We start from the raw sequence: 24,438 nt of genomic DNA, 5'->3' as shown, positions 1-24,438 counted from the left end.
CGTTTTCGAGTGTGCGCATCCGTGTGCAGATGATTTAAAAGATATTGACTGGCACTTACGAGTAGAATTTGTATCGTTAGATAGTAGTTAGATAAGTTAGTTGACTTGATAGGCAGTCAGCACTATTAAATGTCGTTATTTGGACTCTTAATTTTGTAATATCTTTAAATATTTAAAATTGTTTATATATTGCTTAAATAGCATTTACTGATTAAGTTGGCAAGCTTAGTAAAACCCATGACATAAATTTCAATTTTTCGTTAGGCTTATTTTGGGCCAAATAAAGTAAGAAAATCTGTCTATATTTTACATATAACATTAGCATACACATTAGAATGGTGAAGAAGTTGCCCTTTGGTCATTCCTTAAATGTTTTACGTAGCTTGCCAGCAAGGATGAAATTCCATTTTAAATAAAAATCTATTAATTGTTGACAATGTCTAGGCTTTGTTGATCGGAAGCAGTGAACAAGCTTAGCTATCACGGAACATAGGAAATCCTCATGGACATAGAATTTTCCTGGTGATCAGGTTTAGACAAACTCTTGACTCTGAGTTTTATTAAACCTTTAATAGTGAAGATTGTGAAGTCATCGAAAAGTTGCCTGTTGTCCATTCATCTCTGTTAATGATGATAACATCGAAATAGTTTGAAACGAAAAACAGTACTTGAAAATCGTCGTTGGTATCAGAAAGAAAGCAGAGGATGTCAATAGCTCTTATGGACCGACTCAACAAATGTTAGTGTTTTGGTTATGCAGCATGCCAATGCTGTACTCCCATTAAGAGACCTGAAACTTTGACAAAAACGACGTCGAGTAGAGACCGCAAAATAGATGATTGAGACCGTAACTCGAGACCCTACATTTCTCAATCAATAAGCTGAAATCGCAAAAACGAGTGTATACATACATACATATATGGTAATTTAATTTAAAATTTTGCGAATCATTTCTTATCTGGCCTTCATTCACACTTTTGCGTATATTGAAGATTTGCAGACATGAATTAACTATATTAAATATAAATATTGATGATGAACCCTCCAATGAAACCAACCATTCATTATTTACTTTGCAACTAGTATAAATCAGAAGCACCACTAGTCCGTCATTGTTATTTTTTATTAGTTGATGCCATAGGCGATGCCAATAGTCAGACTTCAGTCAGAAATTGAACTCATATATGGATATATTCATGTAAGAAAGATATATTAAGGAAACAATAAATGAACTTGTAAAAATGTTTGTGAATTTGAATAGCTTTATACACAAAACTAACATAAATACATATATAAAAAATATTGTCATGGTATATAATAAATTTCTCTTTAATTGGCAAAAGTTAACATCTTTTCGAGGTGATTAATTTAAGCGAGAAAATTTAAGACTTTACTAGACTTTTTTTTTCGACTGTTTCGTTGTTTTACTGCTGGGTACATAAATATGCACATATTAAAGTACCTTTATGCATACAAATAAATGCTATCTTATATTTTTATCAACGAAACCAGCTCGAGCCAGAACTTCCTATATCATTCATCTATTTAAGGCAGAAATTACTTTCAATCAACAGTGAAAGACTGCATCATAACAAAATGTGATTAATTAAAGAAAAATATATACCAAGACCATGAGTTTTAATATTTATTTGATTATCTTTGGAGAAGTCTTGACAGAACTGAATAAGTTTGAGAGTTTAAAGAAGTAAGGAAGTTATGAGTTTTGCCAGAACCGGGCATTACATACTCTCCGAAATAGATACAAGTTTTAGAAGTATTTGGAAATGTTTTCGAAAGTCAAAAGTTATACACCTTTGGTGGATCTTGGTACATTGATTTTACTAGATAAGCAAAGGATATGGAAAAATTTTAGTATTGCTGATATAAATTTACAGCGAGATTACATTATGACTGTTAACTCACATCACATCGCTGTGCGAGCGTAACCTAAGCACTGGCTAGCTATGGTACTTGCTTTTCTATTATAGAGTCAGCTAACAGCCAGCTTCCTGCGAGATTACATTATGCCTGTTAACTCACATCACACCACATCACGCTGCTGGCGTCACCTAAGCACTGGCTAGCTTTGGTGCCTGCTTTTCTTTTATAGAGTAAGTTAACAGCCAGCTTCCCGCGAGATTACATTATGCCTGTTAACTCACATCACATCGCGCTGCTAGCGTCACCCAAACACTGGCTAGCTATCGTGCCTGCTTTTCTTTCATAGAGTCAGTTAACAGCCAGCTTCCCGTGAGATTACATTATGCCTGTTAACTCACATCACATCGCTGTGCTAGCGTCACCCAAGCACTGGCTAGCTATGGTACCTGCTTTTCTTTTATATAGTCAGTTAACAGAGAGTTTCCCGCGAGAATACATTATGACCGTTAACTCACATTATATCGTGGTGCTAGCGTCAACTAAACACTGGCTAGCTATGGTGCCTGCTTCTCTTTTATAGAGCCAGTTAACAGCCAGCTTCCCGCGAGATTACATTATGCCTGTTAACTCACATCACATCGCGGTGCGAGCGTCACCTAAGCACTAGCTAGCTATGGTGCCTGCTTACTCACATCACATCGCGCTGCTGGCGTCACCTAAGCACTGGCTAGCTATGGTATCTGCTTTTCTTTTATACAGTCAGTTAACAGCCAGCTTCCCGCGAGATTACATTGTGACTGTTAAATCACATCACAATGCGGTGCTAGCGTCACCTAAGCACTGGCTAGCTATGGTGCCTGCTTTTCTTTTATAGAGTCAGCTAACAGTCAGCTTCCCGCGAGATTACATTGTGACTGTTAAATCACATCACAATGCGGTGCTAGCGTCACCTAAGCACTGGCCCAGCACCGTGCTTGCTTTACTTAACTGGCCGCCAACTATCTTACACAATAAGCAACAGCAATATTCTATCCTATATTATATGAATAAATAAAAAGTCGCTAACAATAATATATTTTTATTTGTGTACAAAATGCAAAACAACACTTCGATTTTTAATATTGTACTAAATTCGGGATCGCTCCTATTGTTATAAATTCTCTTTTATTTAATATTTTATTGTGTTATTAAACAGTGAGGCATTACTTAACAGCAAAGATACAAATATTTACTTTAGAGAACTTAAATAGTTTCAGCAGTGCTTTCTATCCATACGCGCAGGGAAGCCACATCTGAGTATACACCCGGATAGTTGGGATAAGCGCAACCCAAACCCCACGATACAACTCCGACCAGGAGGCCACCCGCAACCATTGGACCACCAGAATCTCCTTGACATGCATCTTTACCCACGGTATAGGCACAGATCATAGTTTCTAAAATATTTTGACTACCATAGCCATAAATATTCGAGGCACACTTTTCCAAACTGACAACTTCCAAATTCACATACTGTAATTGCGTGGGTAACGTCTGTGAACCAGAAAGTTTAGTACCCCAACCGGATACAACCGCTACAACATCATCAGCTGGCGCTGTCACAGCCAAAGCAATTGGTTTTATGGTCGAGCTAAACGTAAGTGGACTGGCTAAACGTATTAAAGCAATATCGTAGGCCATGCCATTCGATCCGTACAGTTCGTGTACCTTGAATGCGGAAATCTCAGAAAGTTTACCGCCAGAATTCCAGTAAGAGGAACCGGCGCGTACCCTTAGTGTAGTAAGTGATGGATTATCAGAAAGACAATGTGCAGCAGTCACAATGATATTTTCGCTGTAAACAGAGCCACCACATGAATGTGAGCCGGAGCGCTGTAAAGATATTTGCCATGGGAAAGAGCTGATTGTAGTCGCAGCACCGCCGACAATACGTCCATCCAAAAGTGGTTGCAGGCCTTCAGGTTTGGGTGCGGCTAGCGCGCAGCCAAATATCGATAATACGATAACGATTTTCAACATTTTGGAATGTGTGTGATGAATATAAGTAGATGGACTTTTTATAGCGCTCCACCTTTAACAACGTACGAAAGAGGACTGATTTTAGACGATCGCCGTGTCAAGAGTTTTCTGATTGTGAAATGTAACCAAAGCAATTATCAGCAAATTTGTATATGAGAGATTTATTGGAGCGATGGCAAATAAAATATACATACAATATGTTATCACCCAACTCAACTAGTTTGATATCACTTTTTGCGGCTAGCGTTTCTTGTTAAGTTTTAGATAGTTTGGGTTTTCTGTTGGAAATCCACGCTATCAGAAAAAGCGGTTTCTAAAATTTTGAATGCTTCGCGCGACTGATAATGGTAGCAGTTAGTCCCTGTTAAAGTCGGCTAGGGTGTTCTCATTGTGCAAAAAGTCGAACGAAAAGTTGCAAAGAACGAGAGACAGTATCGTTGTCCGTATGAAATTTCTTACACCCATCATATAATCGCACACAACCGCCATTGCCTAATACTCACTTGTAGGTACAGCTTACGAGAGCTTTTTGTAGCCTTACCAAGAAAGCTTGTTTAATTTTTAATTATGAAAATGATAGCATTATCTTGACGGAAATAATTGGTTACAGTAGGCATTTACCAGTAGAATTAATGCATATATTAAAACAAAAACAATAGCTGTGAGTAATAATCAGTTTTTTTTTAATTTATTTAAGGAATTTATTTAATATAGTTTATTATTTTTCTGGTTTCTAAGACTTTAGAAACATAGCTGAGGTTCTAAAGGTTATAAAGATATATTATTTTGGAATATCTTTTAAATATTGTCATTTGAAGGTTTTCAGCTGACTTTTCCATCAATTATATACTCAACAAATCTGAAGGAAAAATTTGCGACTAATGTACTAAGGGCCTGTAGGGTATTTGAAACGTTCTAACTACGAATCTGAGTTACAACATTTTGCATCATGTACAGGGCTTGTCCAAAAAGTAAAAGGACTGAGTTGATTTAAAACAAGAAAAAACGTTAACGTTAGGCTGCACCGAAGCCAATATACCCTTCACAGATTACATTGGTGCCTTAGAAAATAATTTATACCAAATTTCGTAAATATATCTTGTCAAATGCAAAAGTTTTCCATACAAGAACTTGATTCCGATCATTCAGTTTGTATGGCAGCTATATGCTATACTAAGCCGATCTGAACAATTTTTTCGGAGATTACATTATTTTTACAAATAATAACTCATAACAAATTTCGTGAAGATACATTGTCAAATGTGAAAGTTTTCCATACAAGAACTTGATTCTGATCGTTCAGTTTGTATGGTAGCTATATGCTATAGTTAACCGATCTGACCAATTTCTTCGGATATTACATTGTTGCCTTAGAAAATAATCTATACCAAATTTGGTGAAGATACATTGTTAAATGTGAAAGTTTTCCATACAAGAACTTGATTCCGTTCGTTCAGTTTATATGGCAGCTATATGTTATAGTGGTCCGATATCGGCCGTTCCGACAAATGAGCAGCTTCTTGAAGAGAAAATGACGTTTGCAAAATTTCAAAAGGATATCTTAAAAACTTAGGGACTAGTTCGTATATATACAGACAGACAGACGGACAGACGGACAGACAGACAGACGGACATGACTAAATCGACTCAGCTCAACATACTGATCATTTATATATACACTTTATAGGGTCTCCGACGCTTCCTTCTGGGTGTTACAAACTTCGTGAACCAATCGTTACAATTCTTTAAAAACTTTCAAAATAGCCTCCTTCTGCGCCGATGCAGAAATGCCAGCGCGATTTCCAAGCATTGAAGGCGTCAGGGAAGGCATTCTCCGGAATAGCCTTGAGAGCCGAGGTGCATGCAGCTTGGGTCCCCTCTGTCGTCTCAAAATGCTTGCTTTTAATCGGCCTTTTCAGGGACAATACTTAAAGATTCATGACTCGTCACCTGCGATTACATTATTCAAAAATTGGATGTCGCTTTCACACATGTTCAAATTTTTTTGGTCGCAGGTCTCCCAGCACGATCTTCATCAGCGACGTCTTTCCGGCCCTCCAAAAAGGCCTGTTGCCACTTCCTGCTAAAGCAACATCTGGAAAAGCCTGTTTGATCATATCAAACGTCTCTGTCGCAGATTTACTGAGTTTCACACAGAATTTGATCGCGTACTTCTGCTCTAATGAACGCTGCATTTTCGGCTTGCACCACTCACAGAAACATGCCGCGCGAAACTGTTTGTCCTGACTCTCCAGTTGCTCAGAGACAGCCGCTCGTTCGTTAGCTACGAACGCCCTCTATCGAATCCAGTCGGTGCGCGAATGCCCCGAAATACAGTTGCGGCGGAGGAAAATCAGTCTTATTACTTTCCGGAAAAAACCCTATACAGCTATTTTTATCATATTAGTAAACGGTGGTTGTTTGACTCCTACACGCCTTGACTACAAATAGTCTCTAACATCATAGTCACAAAACTGTAAACTGGTGTTATTTTTTATTATTTAGTATACTATATTTTTAAAATAAAACATTTTCATAATTAGGAAGGTATTACCACACACCCTTGAGTTTAATTTGTTTAAATTTCGTATTGAATAAATATATGTAAGTAGGAGGATGGTCAGTTAAGTTCTTAGCGTTTGTAAAATTTCGATTTATTTTTCAACATAGTCTGCTTTAACTTGATGCATTTGACTTAGCGTTGTCACAATTCATTTAACTCGTCTGAAAAATATCGATTTTTGAAGGTCTGAAAAGTATACGTTTTTTCTAGAACTCGTCGTTAAATCGACCCAATGATTCGGAAACAGTAGAGCCTGGTGATCGTTTTAATCTTATCCAGGATGTCACAGTAGTTGTGAATTCCTGAAGATGGTCAACTTTCTGCCTATAGAATAGGCTTCATGTCTACGAATGGATTCATGAATCGTCGACAATCGTGAAACGTGGCAGAAGCGGTTTACGCTTAATTCCTATCGTAAAGGCCCCTTCGGATTTAATATGTTTAGGATGTAAGGAAAAATGATATGCCAATAAAATAAATATTTTTGAAATTGAATCAGTTTTTATTTATATCCTAACAATATGTTAAATAATCTTAAATCCTTTTTTTTAGCCCTGAGTAATCACATTCCTCTACACAATACTTATGTACCATCTGACAGAAACAGAAGCGCTGAGGGTCTTCTTTCAAAACAATAAAATACAAGCATATACGAGTACTATAAGTCTTATTGAATTATTTTTGATTAATACACATTTTATTTTAACTGACCACTCAAGTATGACAGGCGTATAAATTTTGGGTTTTTCCAACTTGCCAGTGTTAATGACATATCACATTTTTATATTGATTAAACAAATATATATATATATATATATACCACCTTATATGCATATGTATATACATATATATGTAGATATGTATGTTCATATTTCCGATAATTTACCACTCATGTAGTTAATTATTTTACGGCCTATCTAATGATGGATCGATACTTTCTTAAAATTGATAAGAGATTTTGAAAATCACCATTTCAGAAGCTTGTGTAGATTGTTCTTTTACTTGTACAGAATCGGGTTTTTCACATGTATCTCTCTACATAAGTACACACAAGATAACTTTACGAATGTATCAATTTATTGTCTAAATCTCTCGTAGTCATAGGACAACGGACTTTAGTGGGCTATATAAATGAAATGTCGTGACAAGTTTTCGCACAGTTCAAAATTTAAAAAGGTTTCGGCGACATGTTCCGTTTCATTACATTGTTTGCTCTAGTGAGCGCGGCTTTTGCCGGCACCGTACCCAGTAACGACTTTTATGGTCGTATCGTAAAAGGTGTGGCTACATCCATCGAGGCGCATCCCTACCAAGTGTCTCTGCAAAAACTGAATGGCTTCCACTTTTGCGGTGGCAGTATCATCGATGATACCACCATTGTAACAGCAGCTCATTGTTTGCAATCAATCACAGCTGATGAAATTCAGGTGCGTCTTGGCTCCACCTACTATAACAAGGACGGTCGTACCGTGCGCACTCGTGCTTTCAGAAATCATCCTGGCTATAATAGCAAGACTCACGTTAATGATGTTGCTGTAATCAAATTGTCTGAGTCGGTCGCTGAAACTTCTCGCATCCGTTATATTCGTTTGGCCGAACGTACTCCAGCCACTGGTACTCGTGCTGTTGTCACCGGTTGGGGTGTTAAGTGCTCACTGTGGTGCACCAAGTCTCCGGAAATTTTGCAAGAAGTTGAGGTCGGCATTGTTGACAGGAACGCTTGTGCATCCAAGGAATACAAATACGGCTCTGAAATCGGCGATACCATGGTATGTGCCTATGATCTCGGCAAGGATGCATGTCAAGGCGATTCCGGCGGCCCATTGGTTGCTGAGAACGAATTGGTCGGTGTTGTGTCTTGGGGCAGAGGTTGCGGTTCAGCTGGTTACCCAGGTGTCTACAGTGATGTTGCCGATGAACGTTCTTGGATCGAGGAAACCGCTCGCTCTCTGTAAGGCGTTTTTAGTTCTCTTATAGAAATTCGATGTGCAATATATATTTTAATTTATTACCTAATGAATAAATTAATGATATTGAGTTTATAAAATTACATACAAATGTGTTTTATGGAGTTATTCGGTTAGGGTTCAATCACATTCACAGTACCTCTCCCAATCACTAAGCCACTGTCATAATCTCGCAACCCATTGACGCAAGTCTTTTCAAATTACAGCCAACAGTTTTCATAAAACACTTGTGCTTATTAGACAGAAAAATGCACTGTGGTACTTTCCTCTTTTCGGAGGATAAAGACATAAAAAATTAGCAAGAAAAAGCGGTGTCTTACGGGTCATATTAGAAGCGCTGAAAATTCTGTAGCTATTGAGCTAGCAAGGAAGACCATTCTACTCGTATAGAAAGTTTTCACCGAGCTAAGAGTGAATGTGAGTTCCCGTTTTTTGACGGATAGTTGTGACACAAGTAAACTTATAGTACGAGTATGCTTTCGCAGTCACGAGGTCTACCTCGTAGTCGAAGAAAAGTCTATCCCTCTTTATTAATGGATTTTTTTGTTCTTGAAGTTGCTTTGATTTGATTTGGTTACAAAAAAACCAAGGAGCATCTATTTTAAGGTACTTGAGTTTCTTTAATTTTTTTTGTTCTGTAAAAAAGGGGAACTTTTGCCCTACAAGAATATAAAAATGTTTGGTAATCATGATTATATATTTTATATCTTTTTAATAATTAAACTCTTTTCGGGCGCACTTATCGTCCAACGTGCTTGGTGCGCATTATTTTATAACTTATCTATCAATTGACTGATAAACAGCACATGCTGCTTCAGGTGCGCCAGGTGCCTTCACATGAACTCGAAAGATTGCCTTCCGGTAGCAGTTGAATCGCAATTGTTGATTATTTTGACCTATAGATAGAGTTGGTCAAATTCAAGTGGCTTCAACTACTACATCCGTCTGTAAGGTGCATGTCCTGCTACATAACATAAGCACATCTGGGACGAGATGCCGCTCAATCTGTTTGAATTTATGTAAAGAGGGAAAGCACTGATGGAGTTTCGAGTATTGCTGTGTAGATGGAAAAATTCTGTTTATTTTAGGAGGGTTAACTTTAGAGAGAAAACTTTATAAAAGCAAAGTTCAATCCAAACCTTTCGATAAGTCGTGGGGGAAAGCTGAACGTATCGTCTTTATGATATACCAATCTGGTCATAGGATGGTATTATTTGACTATTTTTTTAAATCGGTATTTACCTAACACCTCGTTAAATGTAGTATCCGTAATCTGATATAACTGCTGTGATTTCATATGAACTCGTAAGAAGTTCATAAAACATATAATCAATATCATATCGCGTGCACCATCAATAAATCATTAAAAGGTTTAAGTTAAGTACAATATTAAACGTAAATTCCCTTATGAAATATTGTTATTTTGATGGTTTTACCAAATTGACCTATTACCTAGGGATATTCTCATTTCATAATTTACAACTTGGGGAAATATTAACACAGAAATTACCAATGACGCTGCTTATCCATGGGTGTTAGCGGGTTCATATATGACTATAAAAGCTTTAGCAAAATCTTTCAGAAACACAATCAACGAATTAACAGACATGTTTCGCTTCGTAGCAATTTTTCTGCTCTTCAACGTCGCCTTTGGCGAAATCCTAATAAACGATTTCAATGGGCGCATTGTCAGCGGCGAGGAAACCACTATTGATTTGCATCCCTACCAGATCTCATTGCAAAGCAAGAGTGGACATTTTTGCGGTGGCAGCATTATCAACGAGGACACTGTTGTGACTGCAGCACATTGTCTGCAAACTACTACGGCCGATCAGTTGCAAGTTCGCTTGGGTTCCACCAGTCACAAGAGTGGTGGTAAATTGGTGAATGTTCGTGCTTTTTACGCACATCCTGGTTACAACAAGAATCAACGACAAAACGATGTTGCCATTGTGAAATTGGCCGAACCCGTAGCTCAGTCGGCAAGCATACGTTACATTGAATTGGCTGAAGAAACTCCGGTATCTGGTACGACTGCGGTTGTTAGTGGTTGGGGCGTCAAATGCTACTTTTGGTGCGTTTCACTACCCACTTCATTGCTAAAGGTCGACGTCAACATTGTATCTCGGGCAGACTGTGCCTCTAAGGATTACAAATATGGTTCCTCAAAAATTTTACCAACAATGGTATGCGCTTATGAAGCCAAGAGTGATGCGTGTCAGGGCGATTCTGGTGGTCCATTGGCGGCAGAAGGCAAACTGGTCGGTATTGTATCCTGGGGTAATGGTTGCGCGAAGGAAGGCTATCCAGGCGTTTATGCTGATGTGGCTGAGCTACGTTCTTGGATTTTGGAAATTGCTGCCAGTTTATAAACTATGCAAGGAGTGAAATATGTAAACGTGAAATTCGCCACTATTTACTCTTTACTAAATCAGTTTGTCACTTTATTGCATTGTTAAAAGTAAAAATTGTTTCAGGTTTTGTTCACAGCTTCCAAAATAAAATAAAAAGTATCAATAAATATACTGAGTACGCTTGATAGAACCTTATACGCGATGTTGAGGGGGCTTATTCCACGGTAGTTGGCGCAGATTGTGGGGTCCATTTTTGTGGATTGGGCAGAGTACACTTAAATCCCAATCGTCGGGCATGCTTTTGTCTGATCATATTCTACAAAAAAGCTGATGCATGGTCCTTTGTTTGTTGTTCTTCAGACAGGTAAGTGCTATTCGCACTTCTTCATGGTCGTTAAATGGAACGTGAATTTTCCCATTATGGACAATTCTTATAACCGAACACTTCCCATTACCGAGCAAATTTGATGAACACAACGTTTTCAATAATATTTCCATAAAAATCTGATTCCTATAACCGGATATGAATACTTTCCATTTACCAGACATGGGCACGATTTTGGTAATATTTTTTTCAAATTATCATTGATAAACGCAGAAGATTTCATAAAGTGGGGTGATTGTGACTCATTCAATCCTGCCTGACATTAGTTCACATTTATTCGTTCAGTTGAAGAATAGTTTTGAGTAACCTCTTCTAACTCTATGAATACATTTCAAACATATGTTTTTGCGACGCCCCCAAATGTGTGCATCTCTCAGCCGGTTTATGTCTGACTTTGGTAGTCTAGTTACACTTTATACCAGTTGCCATTTAGCTAATATCTGTGAAATAAATACCAAATACTTCTGTTCGGCGGGAATATGTGCTGGGCTTGCTTGTTTAGTTTTTTAATGCGTGGTTATATGAGTAGCAAGTACCAAGTATTGTTTTCGTTTCATATTTTTGTTGATCTCAATTAGCTTACCTACTGCTCTTATCATAAGTTGATTTTTGAACACTAACTGCCAATTGACTTACCTACGACACAACCAATAAGAGAGCAACATAATTATGAAAATGTAAATAAGTAGTACTTGTATAATTATTAAGATTTATTTACATAGGTGAAGTATAATTTTGGGCGCTAAAAGAAGTTTCCATCTAGATTGGTAAATAGATCGATAAAGGTCGTTTTCTAATTATAAGTACAAAAAAGCTTTCCTCGTAGAAAGGTAAAGGTCTTTAATGTTTGAGGGTTATACAAATAGGTGTTTGTCTTGGCTAAAGCGTATAATCGTGAATACCAACTCCCTTACTCGGAGGCATTGAATGCGCCGTTGACAGCAGAATAAGTAACAGCATATTTCAGCTTTGTAAATGCAAACGAGAGATGGCCTTAGCTTCAGTGCTAATCAGTAAAAAGCAGTATATTATATGCAGTTAGTTAAACTATATTTAATTCTGAAAATTTCGTTAGAATTTTTGTTGCATTCGCTGCTCGGCGAAAGGTGTAATTTGATTTCTAAGATTGCAGACGCCACAGCTTTTTGCAGTTGAAAAACGTTTTCATATTGGGTAGTCGTAGAAAAAGTCTTTTCGTATTTTGTCAATAGATGTCGTTGAAGTCGTATATCTCCAATGCTACCAATCATTTGTCATACCATATATTGCTGGAAAGGTGAGGTTTTAAGCTGCATTTAAACATTTAAAAAAATTAAATTCGGGGAAGATGAAAAAAGTGACAGCTGTTCAAAAATGTGTGAAAAAAATGAAGAAACTCGCTATATTTTGAAATTTTTGTATAAAAAGGGAAGAATGCCATCCAAGCCATCTATGAAACTTGTGAAGTTTACGGAGACGATGCTGTATCAACTGGTGTAGCACAACAATGGGTCGCTTTATTCCGTTCTGGAAATTTCGATTTACACTGATGAAATTTCTACACTGATGGAATAACGTCTCTAGCGAAAAACTGGCAAAAAGTGTTCGACCAAAATGGTACATATTTGTTTATTTATTTATTATTATAATAAATAAGTCGAAGTTTGCTTAGAAATACGAAAAGACTTTTTCGACTACCCCAAGAAACTATCTTTCTGGGACCATTTTGAATAGAATAAGGATTAATAGATCAAACAACAGCTACGCTTTGTTAGCTGTTTTTAAAGTAAACTATACGATTTATTATTGAATTATAAAAATATATATGTTTTTATTACAGTTCAAAAGCACGCATTCTGCAAACTTTAACTTACTCCCTCGTACAACTAATATTCAAATACCAATTGAGGGTTGCGTCATTCAACAATCTTTTTCCAGACAGTTATGTTCAAATTATCTTTTGTCATAATTCAAAATTGTATACATTCCTCTTGTACTGGAAATACCAAATATCTTTAAAAAGCGAATTCATCGCATAGCTGATAAAGTTATCGACCGATGAGAATTAAAATGTCAAAACTCAGTCAAAACAAAAGCTCTGACCTAAGTACACTACACTTACTCTAAAAATGTTGAGACCTACCGTACTGCGTTGGCTCATTTTAGACTATATAAAGCGTTTGCCAATTCTTCACCGACATCAGTCAAGTTTTGAAAATGTTTCGTCTAGTAGCCTTATTCGCACTCGTTAGCCTGGCCTGTGGTGCCGCTATGCCCGATGACTTAGATGGGCGCATTGTTAACGGTGTAGACACCACCATTGCTCAGCACCCTTATCAGGTGTCGTTGCAAACTGCTAGCGGTTCACACTTCTGCGGTGGTAGCATTATCAATGAGAACACCATCGTCACCGCCGCTCATTGCTTGCAATCCTACTCAGCTAGCCAAATACGCGTACGTTTGGGCTCAACCAATTACAAGACCGGCGGTGAACTGGTTGCTGTAAGCTCATTCACCTACCATCCAGGATACAACAGCAAAACTATGGTCAATGATGTCGGTATTGTGCGTTTGGCTACACCAGTCGCTGAATCGGCGAACATTCGCTACATAAAATTGGCGCAGACCACACCAGCAACTGGAACCTCAGCTGTGGTCACTGGTTGGGGCACTAAATGCTACCTTACCTGCTTGACTTTGCCGACAACATTGCAAGAGGTCTCCGTGGATATTGTGGATCAACTGGATTGCGCTTCTAGCCAGTACAAATATGGTACATCAATTTTGGACACCATGGTCTGTGCTTATGCTTTGAACAAGGACGCTTGTCAAGGTGACTCCGGTGGTCCACTGGTCGCTAACAATGAATTGGTCGGTGTGGTGTCTTGGGGTAATGGCTGTGCCAAATCGGGTTATCCTGGTGTATATTCTGATGTGGCTTCACTCTACTCATGGATTGTGGCAGCTACTGCTTAACTTTAAATATTTGGAATGAAATAACAGCAAATAAACGAGAACTATTATCATAAAATTTATAAAAGTTTTGTTTACTAATGCTCATGATTTATGGTAATATGAGGTAAGTTGCTTGAGAAAAGTGACAGTGAGCCTTTTTATTCTTGGGTCAAAGGAAGGTTTGAGCAGGAATTTTTTGAAAGATAGTTTCCGTCAAGTATAGTTTTAGCTCATGGACCACTGTAGCATTTTTCAAGTAGAGGTGGCTGTCATTAGGTAGCAGTTGCGGTATTGCTCTGAATTGCAGCCTCTAGTAGAGAGGATAGCATCATATTACTTAATTATCAGAATCATTTAGAAGCGTGGTCATAGCGAAATCACTGGAAATTTCAAAGCCGATATGCTTACAAGAAGGTCACTTTTGTTCCTATTATATCAGATTGGGAATGAGCTATTGCTGAGCAGGCGCTGGTCAATCACTCGTTCTTGTGCGACTGCGACATCATTTTGTCTCGAGTAAAACTTAGGAGATCCAATGAACTTCTTCCTCTTAGCAATTTTCATCTATTATATTTCTCCATAGGCGTTCAAGGGGTAAGGCTAAATCTTCTGTCGAACGATTTTAGTCAAAGTTGTCTGGCGGAAAGTGAGGTGAAAACATCCAGGAACTTTCTCCTCAATTGTCCATATTTTCTAAGACTGAGGTCAATACTTTGCAGTATTAAGGTATCACAGTGAACTGACGTGCTCCGCTGTCGAAGATCGGATTGAATCGACCTTTTTAACCTGACTAAATTGAAGCTATATAACAAATAAAATTGTGTGTGCTGTTGACAACAGAATAAGCTAGTTGCCCTCTCAACTTTGTACAGGAAGTGGGAGAAGAGCCTAGTTTCAGTTGAGGTGCTAATTAGTAGACAGAAGTATAATACTGTATACACATACATCCCATAAAACTATGTTTAATTTCGAAATATTTAAAAGATTCCTTGTTGCATTCGTTGCGAAAATTCTAACTTTCTAGATTGCTGACAGCACAATTTTATTTTTGCTAAAAACGTTTTTACATATCGCCAAGAAACGTGTGTATTTCGAGGGACCAACTTGAACAGAATTATCCCCACAAAACTAATACGCCAAAAGCCGCGGCAGGATTGGGAAGGACCTCTCCAAGTCATTCGGTATTGATATCATTGGTCTCAACATCCGTTCTTTCTCCAGACCGGATGAGGGAGCAACTGATCCTGGTAGTGAACGAGGGCAAGACGAAATTTCTCCTGCCATCAAAGAAACAGTCGTCGCACTCACGACTTGGCTCCCACGTCACTGCTGATAGACATAACTTCGATGTTGTAGACAGCAACGTCACCCTCGAAATCCAACGCCAACAGGTGCAACTTTGGACTGAGTAGGCAATTGAGAAGTAAAGCCCTCTCCCGACTAACAAAGACCACACTCTATAAGTTGGGGTTACAAGATTTTGAGAGAAATGTTCTGCGAAAGATTCATGGTCCTTTGCGTATTGGCAACTCCGAATATCGCATTCGATGGCAGGATGAGCTGTTCGAGATATACGACGCCATTGACAGAGTTCAGTGAATTAAGAGATAGCGGCTAAGCTGGCTCCGTCATGTTGTCCGAATGGATGAAAACACTCCAGCTCTGTAAGTACTCGACGATGTACCCGCCGGTGGAAGCAGAGGAAGTCCTTAACTCCTTTGGAAAGACCAGCCGAAAAAGGACCTGGCAACACTTGGAATCTCCAATTGTTGTAAAACAGCGAAAAGGAAGAACGAATGACCAGCTTTTGTAAACTCAGTAATAACTGCGTAAGCGGTGTCTACGTCAGTAAAGAAAGAGAAGAGTTTGAACAGAATTAATGCGACATTGAAACAGTTTCAAGCAACTTTATGAACAAATGCCAGTTTTTTACTGTAAACTAACCGATTTCTTATGTATTTAGTAAACTATAAAAATCTCTATTTATACTTAGTATCTATAAAGCATAAATTCATCATGTCTCCGATAAAATCAGCGCATTTGCAATGCTATCGAACGTCAAGTATTAAAATGTCAAAAGTCCATACGTCTGCGCTTACTTCAAAGATAGTGCTGCATTCCTTACTGACATGGCTCATGTTAGACTATATAAAGCGTTTGCCAATTCTTCACCGACATCAGTCAAGTTTTGAAAATGTTTCGTCTAGTAGCCTTATTCGCACTCGTTAGCCTGGCCTGTGGTGCCGCTATGCCCGATGACTTAGATGGGCGCATTGTTAACGGTGTAGACACCACCATTGCTCAGCACCCTTATCAGGTGTCGTTGCAAACTGCTAGCGGTTCACACTTCTGCGGTGGTAGCATTATCAATGAGAACACCATCGTCACCGCCGCTCATTGCTTGCAATCCTACTCAGCTAGCCAAATACGCGTACGTTTGGGCTCAACCAATTACAAGACCGGCGGTGAACTGGTTGCTGTAAGCTCATTCACCTACCATCCAGGATACAACAGCAAAACTATGGTCAATGATGTCGGTATTGTGCGTTTGGCTACACCAGTGGCTGAATCGGCGAACATTCGATACATTAAATTGGCGCAGACCACACCAGCCACCGGAACCTCAGCTGTGGTCACTGGTTGGGGCACTAAATGCTACCTTACCTGCTTGACTTTGCCGACAACATTGCAAGAGGTCTCCGTGGATATTGTGGATCAACTTGATTGCGCTTCCAGCCAGTACAAATATGGTACATCAATTTTGGACACCATGGTCTGTGCTTATGCTTTGAACAAGGACGCTTGCCAAGGTGACTCCGGTGGTCCACTGGTCGCTAACAATGAATTGGTCGGTGTGGTGTCTTGGGGCAATGGCTGTGCCAAATCTGGTTATCCTGGTGTATATTCTGATGTGGCTTCACTCTACTCATGGATTGTGGCAGCTACTGCTTAACTTTAAATATTTTCAATAAAATAACATGAAATAAAGAGAATTTCAAATTAATAAAAGTTGTGTTATTATCCCTATGAATTATGGTAATATGGGCGAAGTTGCTTGAGAGAGTTACAGTGAGCCATTTCATTCTTGAGTCGAGGCTTAGAAGGAAAGTTGGAGCAGGAGGTTTTTGAAAGATACTTTCCGTCAAGTATAGTTTTAGACCACGGATCATTGTAGCGGTTTTCAAGCAGAGGTGTCTTTCACTAAGGCAGCAGTAGTGGTGGGGCTCTGAAGTTCAGCCTCTAGTAGGGAGGATAGCATTTACTCCCACAGCAGTGCGGCAATACTATGTAGCTTCGCAATCACAGACTGCGCTCAAAGTTAGTCAAGGAGTTCCTGTACTCACTATTGATAGCATCACGCTACTGCATTATCAGAATCATTTGGAGGCTTGGTCATAGTGCAATCACTATGATGATGTGAATGTGCTTGCAAGAAGGTCACTTTTGTTCCTATTATATCAGATTGGGAACGAACTATTGTACTTCACGCGAACTTAGCATGCGCTGGTCAAGAACTAGCTCTTGTGCGACTGCGAGGTCATTCTGTTCTAGAGTAGATTTCAGGAGATCCACTGAACTTCTTACCCTAAGCAAGATCATTTTGACGCAATCGTGGGATATTGGATATTTCTCCAAAGGCGTTCAAATGTAAAACTAAAATTCCTGTTGGACAATATTTGAAAAAGTTACCTGGCGGAGAGTGAGGTGAAAACATCCAGGAACTTTCTCCTCAAATGTCTAGCTTTTGTAGGACTGAGGTTGAAACATCACGACACCCGTATATTCGGTGAACATGGCGAAATAGTCGGAACTGATGTTAGCCACCTAACATATTTGTGGCAAGATAAAATTTGTAAATTTTAGGGGCCTTCTCAATCAATACTTTGCAGTATTAAGGTATCACAGTCAACTGACGTGCTTCGCTATCAAAGGAGGATCAGGTTTGGATTGACCTATTCAATCAGGTTATAAGCTATAAAACAAATAAAATTTATTTAGATCAATTATAATTTCAGGCGACAAAAGAAATATCTATATAAATGGGTTCAAAAATAGACTAAAGACGTTTGTAAATAATAAATACAAAATAAGATTTCCTCATGAAGTGTTAATGGATGTTTAAGGATCATAGGGTAAATGTTTGCCATGGTTGTCTCTATCTCTGAGGTATTCAGTGTGCTGAATAAGCTAGATACTCACTCAGCTTCGTAAAGGCGATGGGAGAAGAGCCTAGTTTCACTTGAGCTGCTAATTAGTAGAAAGAAGTATAATACTATATATGCATACATCCAGTGAAACTATATTTAATTCCAAAATATTTGAACGATTTTTTGCTGCGAAAATTGTAATTTTCTAGATTGCTGACAGCACAATTTTTTGTTTTTGCAAAAATCGTTTTAACATATTGCCAAGAAACGTATTTCGTGGAACCACAGAACAGAATTATTTCCGTAAAAATAATGCGGCTGTGTAAACAGATGTTGAACAATACCAGAAGCTCCGTCAGCATCAGGAAGGACCTCTTCGTACCGATCGATATTCATATCATATGATCCTTGACATCCGTTCTTTCTCCAGACTGAATGAGGGAGCGAAGAAAATGGGTCTGATAGTGAACGAGGGCAAGACGAAATATCAGTTGTCATCAAACAGACAGTCGCCGCTTTCACAACTTGGCTCCCACGCCACTGCTGATAGTCATAACTTCGAAGTCGTAGATAATTTCATCTATCTTGGAACCAGTATTAACCCGAAGCAGAGGAAGTCCTTAACTCCTTTGGAAAGACCAGCCGAAGAAGGACCTGGCAACACTTGGAATCTCCAATTGGTGTGAAACATCGAAAAGGAAGAACGAATAACCCGCTTTTGTAAACTCAGTAATAGCCGCGTAAGCGGTGTCTACGTCAGTAAAGAAAAAGAAGAATTTGAACAGAATTAATACGACATTGAAACAGTTTCAAGCAACTTTATGAACAAATGCTAGTTTTTTACTGTAAACTAACCGATTTCTTATGTATTTAGTAAACTATAAAAATCTCTATTTATACTTAGTATCTATAAAGCATAAATTCATCATGTCTCCGATAAAATCATCGCATTTGCAATGCTATCGAACGTCAAGTATTAAAATGTCAAAAGTCCATACGTCTGCGCTTACTTCAGAGATAGTGCTGCATTCCTTACTGACATGGCTCATGTTAGACTATATAAAGCGTTTGCCAATTCTTCACCGACATCAGTCAAGTTTTGAAAATGTTTCGTCTAGTAGCCTTATTCGCACTCGTTAGCCTGGCCTGTGGTGCCGCTATGCCCGATGACTTAGATGGGCGCATTGTTAACGGTGTAGACACCACCATTGCTCAGCACCCTTATCAGGTGTCGTTGCAAACTGCTAGCGGTTCACACTTCTGCGGTGGTAGCATTATCAATGAGAACACCATCGTCACCGCCGCTCATTGCTTGCAATCCTACTCAGCTAGCCAAATACGCGTACGTTTGGGCTCAACCAATTACAAGACCGGCGGTGAACTGGTTGCTGTAAGCTCATTCACCTACCATCCAGGATACAACAGCAAAACTATGGTCAATGATGTCGGTATTGTGCGTTTGGCTACACCAGTCGCTGAATCGGCGAACATTCGTTACATTAAATTGGCGCAGACCACACCAGCAACTGGAACCTCCGCTGTGGTCACTGGTTGGGGCACTAAATGCTACCTTACCTGCTTGACTTTGCCGACAACATTGCAAGAGGTCTCCGTGGATATTGTGGATCAACTGGATTGCGCTTCTAGCCAGTACAAATATGGTACATCAATTTTGGACACCATGGTCTGTGCTTATGCTTTGAACAAGGACGCTTGCCAAGGTGACTCCGGTGGTCCACTGGTCGCTAACAACCAATTGGTCGGTGTGGTGTCTTGGGGCAATGGTTGTGCCAAATCGGGTTATCCTGGTGTATATTCTGATGTGGCTTCACTCTACTCATGGATTGTGGCAGCTACTGCTTAACTTTAAATATTTGGAATGAAATAACAACAAATAAAAAAGAACTACCGTCATAAAGTTTGTCTAAGTTTTGTTTACGATTGTTCACGATTTATGGTGATATTATGGTAGGTCTATCTGCAGTTTTCGAGTATATGTAAAGCTTTATTCGTACATACACATGTACATTACATTTTGATCAATTTCCAAACTAATTAAATCCGTTTATATTGTTTGCTTTAGGATTTCATAAAGTTTCTTTGATTGTACGAGAATTCTTTTGTAGGTCTGTATAATTTGTGCATTTCTGTATATACATATTCCGGCTTGTTTTGTATGAAGTAGATTGTTTGTATCGAAAATATTTGTAATTGTTCGAATCAAAGAGACCATAAGCATGATACCAGAATGCATATTTTGTATATGAACATACCTTATTGAATTAGATTTGATTTCTGGCCTGTATTAACTCTGTTTATTTACAACTTCTATCCATCGCACGAACGTACTGATAATACAGATAAGTTTAGACTTTACAATGTAGAACATTATCTATTGTGCCATCAAAATCCGACACTATAAATATTGATCCTCACAAGTAACCTGAGTTTAGTAAAGCAAAAGCATGTTACGCCTTACGATTCTTTGTGCATTGCTCAGCACTGCATTCGGTGCGTACATGTCAACCGAACTAGCTGGACGTATTGTTGGTGGAGTCGCCACTACCATCGAAGAGCATCCTTATCAAGTTTCACTCTCTACGAAGTTGGGCGGCCATTTTTGTGGCGGCAGCTTAATAGCGGCCGATATCGTCGTCACTGCCGCACATTGCTTGCAGAGCTTCAAAGCCACCAGTATACGTATACGTGCCGGTGCGACCAACAATAGACGAGGTGGCCAAGTTATAAATGTTGCGGCTGCTAAATATCATCCAGCTTACAATCCCAGTACAATTGAAAATGATGTGGGCATACTGAAACTAGCGACGCCAATCCAAGAATCCGAGAGTGTTGGTTTTATAGAGTTGGCTGAGACGACCCCGCCTACTGGCACGCCAGCTGTGGTAACGGGTTGGGGTACCAAATGTTATAGTTGGTGCTTGATACCGCCCACCATTTTGCAGGCCGTCGAGCTGGATATTGTACAGCGTGAAGATTGCGCTTCCAGCGCCTACAAGTATGGTGATCTGATCAAGGAGAGTATGGTGTGTGCCTATGCATTGAAAAAAGACTCATGTCAGGGCGATTCGGGTGGTCCCTTAGTGGCGGATGGCAAACTTGTTGGTATCGTATCCTGGGGTTATGCGTGCGCTAAGAAAGGTTATCCGGGTGTTTATAGCGACGTTGCCACACTTCGCAGTTGGATATTGAATGCAATAACGGAAATTTAAGAACATTTTAAGGAAGCGATGATGCGGAATAAAATACTTTTTGAATAACATCTGGTGTTGATTTTATTGATTGAATGTTTTTATTGTTGATGTTTTATTCTTTGTCATATATTTGCTATCAGTACTTTTGGGAGTAACTGTTTATATATGTATTTCTTTGTGCCGTGCGCGGTTTTATTATAATTTATGGTTACATAAGTAGACTGTGATTAACGTCATAGATTTGTTTATAAATGTACTCGAGTGATTAAATTTTTCGGTATTTTTTTCTTTCTCACAATTCATCGTTATAAAAATGTTTCATATACTCATTGTCAAACAGTTTACTTGATAGCCTTCTTCGTCATGCAACGGTTTTTAGTGTTTGGGGCTCTACTTAGCACGGGCTTGTGCTCTTTCATTTCTGATAAATTCAGTGGACGTATTGTCGGTGGTGTGGACACTACTATAGAGCAACATCCATACCAGATTTCAATATGGCTGGTTGAAGAACAAGCGCACTTCTGCGGTGGCAGTATTATCAGTGAGAACTTTGTGCTCTCAGCTACTCACTGTCTACTCGGCTTTGAACCATACGAACTGCGTGTACGCTTAGGTTCGACGAACTCAACTAATGGCGGTCTCTTAGTCGAAGTAGCCGCTATAAAGACACACACTGGTTTTAGCGGTATTACCGCAATGAATGATATTGGTTTGTTGAAGTTGGCAAAACCGGTGGCTCAGACGAATAGCATTCGCTATATCGATCTCGCCGATACGGTACCAGCCACCGGCACACCTGCTGTCGTCTCCGGTTGGGGTGTCAAGTGTAGCTTGTGCTTTAGAACGCCAGTTATCTTACAAGCTGTAGATGTCAATATTGTACAACGTGAAGATTGTGCCTCAAGTACTTATAAATATGGCGACCAAATTCGAGAATCTATGGTTTGTGCTTATGCATTGAAGAAGGATGCCTGCTCTGGTGATTCGGGTGGTCCGTTGGTGGCTGAAGGCAAGTTGGTTGGTGTTGTTTCGTGGTCGGAAGGCTGTGCCAAAAAGGATTATCCTGGTGTTTATGCCAGTGTACCAGAATTACGTCAGTGGATATCTAGCGCTATAGCGGAGTTATCGAGTGAGGAGGCATATAAAGTTTCTTATTTGTAATTTTTGTTAAGAGAGTTAAAAATCACATTAAAACGGCGTGAGAAAACTAAAAAAAAGTATAAGGCCTATTATTTCAAAGAAATGTTTCTAGAATTGTTGTCTTTTCGCGATGAGAGGGTTCAGTATGTGTTGCTACAATGACCGGTAGGTCCCTCCAAGTCGATAAGGTCTAAGAACAGCACTGAAGCCAAAACCGATACACATATATTTTAGGAGTAAGGAATAATAAGCTATTGCTAATAATTTTTTAGGGTTCAAATGAAATGCGCCACCCTATTCATGCTCTCTATATACATATGTATAGCTTTATCTCCACCTCCAAGACATTTTATTGCTTGATAAATGTGTACACGGTATACTACTGTTTATTATTTTATTTTGGACTCAAATTTATTGCGTTAATCGATCGAAGGGTAATCAACCGCCTTTACAATGAATTGGCATAGCTACCTAAATAAGCAAAAAATATGCTACAAATAGTATAAGGAGAGAGCATTTGTATACCCAATTAACTATCGATTACTTATTTACTCAGAGAATTATGCATTGTATTTGAGGCACGTGTTTATATAAAATTTTCGACTGCAATGTTGTTTTATAAACAATTTTGCTTACCGATTAAGCAGCCACTTAAAGTCGGTCATATACCATAATCATAATAATGCGGAGCGGACGATGAGCTATGGCCGATATTATCAAATTCTAGCGAATTACCTAACACAAGAATATATTTTATACTCCAAATAGGTCTTATGTCTCGAACTTATGACTACTATGTACAGGGTTTGTATGGAAAGTTATAGAACTGATTTTCTTCCGACGCGACTGTACTTCAGACGCGCACCGACTGGATTCGGTAGAAGGCGTTCCTAGCTAACGAATGAGCGGCTGGTCAGTTGTCTCCGAGCATCTCGAGAGTCAGGACAAACATTTTCGCGCGACATGTTTCTGTGAGTGGTGCAAGCCGAAATGTAGCGTTCGTTAGAGCAGAGCTACGCGATTAAATTCTGTGTAAAACTCGGTAAATCTGCGACAGAGACGTTTGATATGATCAAGCAGACTTACCCAAATGTGGTGTGTTTCGGTGGCACCAGGCCTTTTTGGAGAGCCGGAAAGAGGTCACTGATGAATGAGCAAATCCAAAGTGAAACCGATGCTCATTGTCTTTTTTGACATCAAAGGCATCATCCACCATGAATTTGTTACTCCTGGACAAACCGTCAACGCCAAGTTTTACGTGGAAGTCCTCAAGAGATTCGAACGAAGGATCAATCGGGTCCGACAAGACATCGCAGCCAATTGGAAATTGCACCACGACAACGCCCTGGCTCACATCGCCTTTCTTGTGAAAAGTTACCTAACCAAAGCCAGCATCCCAACGCTTCCGCAGTCGCCCTACAGCCCACATGTGGCCCCCCCGGACTTTTTTTTGGTTCCTTGCCTGAAAAGGCCGATGATAGGCAAGCATTTTGACAGAGGGGACCCAAGCAGTATGCACCTCGGCTCTATTCCGGAGAAAGCCTTCCGCGACGTCTTCAATGCTTGGAAATCGCGCTGGAAGCGCTGCTTCGACGCAGAAGGAGCTTATTTTCAAAGTTTTTAAACAATTGTAACGACTGGTTCAATATTTTTTTTTTTTTTAAATAGACTCAGTCTTATTACTTTCCCGACAAACCCTGTATAGTGCCATGAACCACATACAAATACACTTTGCTAAAAGCCATATATTACTTTGCAAAAATAAACCAGAATTCCACAAATTACCAGCACGTGAGCCACAGTTTAGTCTTCATTAAGTGCTCGTTGCAGGCATA

At 39.2% G+C, this 24,438-nt stretch overlaps 8 protein-coding genes across 8 annotated transcripts; 7 read left to right on the top strand and 1 right to left on the bottom strand.

Annotated features, from left to right (window-relative positions):
- Positions 1-2,943: 2,943 nt before the first annotated feature.
- Positions 2,944-3,997, bottom strand: LOC126754882 (trypsin alpha-like). Its single transcript, XM_050467084.1, has one exon. It carries the CDS (start codon positions 3,898-3,900, stop codon positions 3,124-3,126), a length of 777 nt encoding a protein of 258 aa, XP_050323041.1. The 5' UTR covers positions 3,901-3,997; the 3' UTR covers positions 2,944-3,123.
- Positions 3,998-7,635: 3,638 nt separating this feature from the next.
- LOC126754883 (trypsin-like) lies at positions 7,636-8,494 on the top strand. Its single transcript, XM_050467085.1, has one exon. The coding sequence runs from the start codon at positions 7,651-7,653 to the stop codon at positions 8,416-8,418; it is 768 nt and encodes a 255-aa protein (XP_050323042.1). The 5' UTR covers positions 7,636-7,650; the 3' UTR covers positions 8,419-8,494.
- A 1,538-nt stretch (positions 8,495-10,032) lies between these two features.
- On the top strand, positions 10,033-10,951 carry LOC126754885 (trypsin-like). Its single transcript, XM_050467087.1, has one exon. The coding sequence runs from the start codon at positions 10,038-10,040 to the stop codon at positions 10,800-10,802; it is 765 nt and encodes a 254-aa protein (XP_050323044.1). The 5' UTR covers positions 10,033-10,037; the 3' UTR covers positions 10,803-10,951.
- A 2,402-nt stretch (positions 10,952-13,353) lies between these two features.
- Positions 13,354-14,188, top strand: LOC126754887 (trypsin-like). Its single transcript, XM_050467090.1, has one exon. It carries the CDS (start codon positions 13,366-13,368, stop codon positions 14,122-14,124), a length of 759 nt encoding a protein of 252 aa, XP_050323047.1. The 5' UTR covers positions 13,354-13,365; the 3' UTR covers positions 14,125-14,188.
- A 2,101-nt stretch (positions 14,189-16,289) lies between these two features.
- LOC126754888 (trypsin-like) lies at positions 16,290-17,112 on the top strand. The gene has a single exon (XM_050467091.1). The coding sequence runs from the start codon at positions 16,298-16,300 to the stop codon at positions 17,054-17,056; it is 759 nt and encodes a 252-aa protein (XP_050323048.1). The 5' UTR covers positions 16,290-16,297; the 3' UTR covers positions 17,057-17,112.
- Positions 17,113-19,351: 2,239 nt separating this feature from the next.
- Positions 19,352-20,169, top strand: LOC126754886 (trypsin-like). The gene has a single exon (XM_050467089.1). It carries the CDS (start codon positions 19,357-19,359, stop codon positions 20,113-20,115), a length of 759 nt encoding a protein of 252 aa, XP_050323046.1. The 5' UTR covers positions 19,352-19,356; the 3' UTR covers positions 20,116-20,169.
- A 529-nt stretch (positions 20,170-20,698) lies between these two features.
- LOC126754884 (trypsin-like) lies at positions 20,699-21,531 on the top strand. Its single transcript, XM_050467086.1, has one exon. It carries the CDS (start codon positions 20,717-20,719, stop codon positions 21,479-21,481), a length of 765 nt encoding a protein of 254 aa, XP_050323043.1. The 5' UTR covers positions 20,699-20,716; the 3' UTR covers positions 21,482-21,531.
- Positions 21,532-21,826: 295 nt separating this feature from the next.
- Positions 21,827-22,631, top strand: LOC126754881 (trypsin-like). Its single transcript, XM_050467083.1, has one exon. The coding sequence runs from the start codon at positions 21,827-21,829 to the stop codon at positions 22,622-22,624; it is 798 nt and encodes a 265-aa protein (XP_050323040.1). The 3' UTR covers positions 22,625-22,631.
- The last annotated feature ends 1,807 nt before the right edge of the window (positions 22,632-24,438 follow it).

The sequence above is a fragment of the Bactrocera neohumeralis genome, chromosome 4 (assembly GCF_024586455.1).
Source record: "Bactrocera neohumeralis isolate Rockhampton chromosome 4, APGP_CSIRO_Bneo_wtdbg2-racon-allhic-juicebox.fasta_v2, whole genome shotgun sequence".
Classification (NCBI taxonomy): domain Eukaryota; kingdom Metazoa; phylum Arthropoda; class Insecta; order Diptera; family Tephritidae; genus Bactrocera; species Bactrocera neohumeralis.
This window is presented reverse-complemented; position numbering and strand designations above follow the sequence as displayed.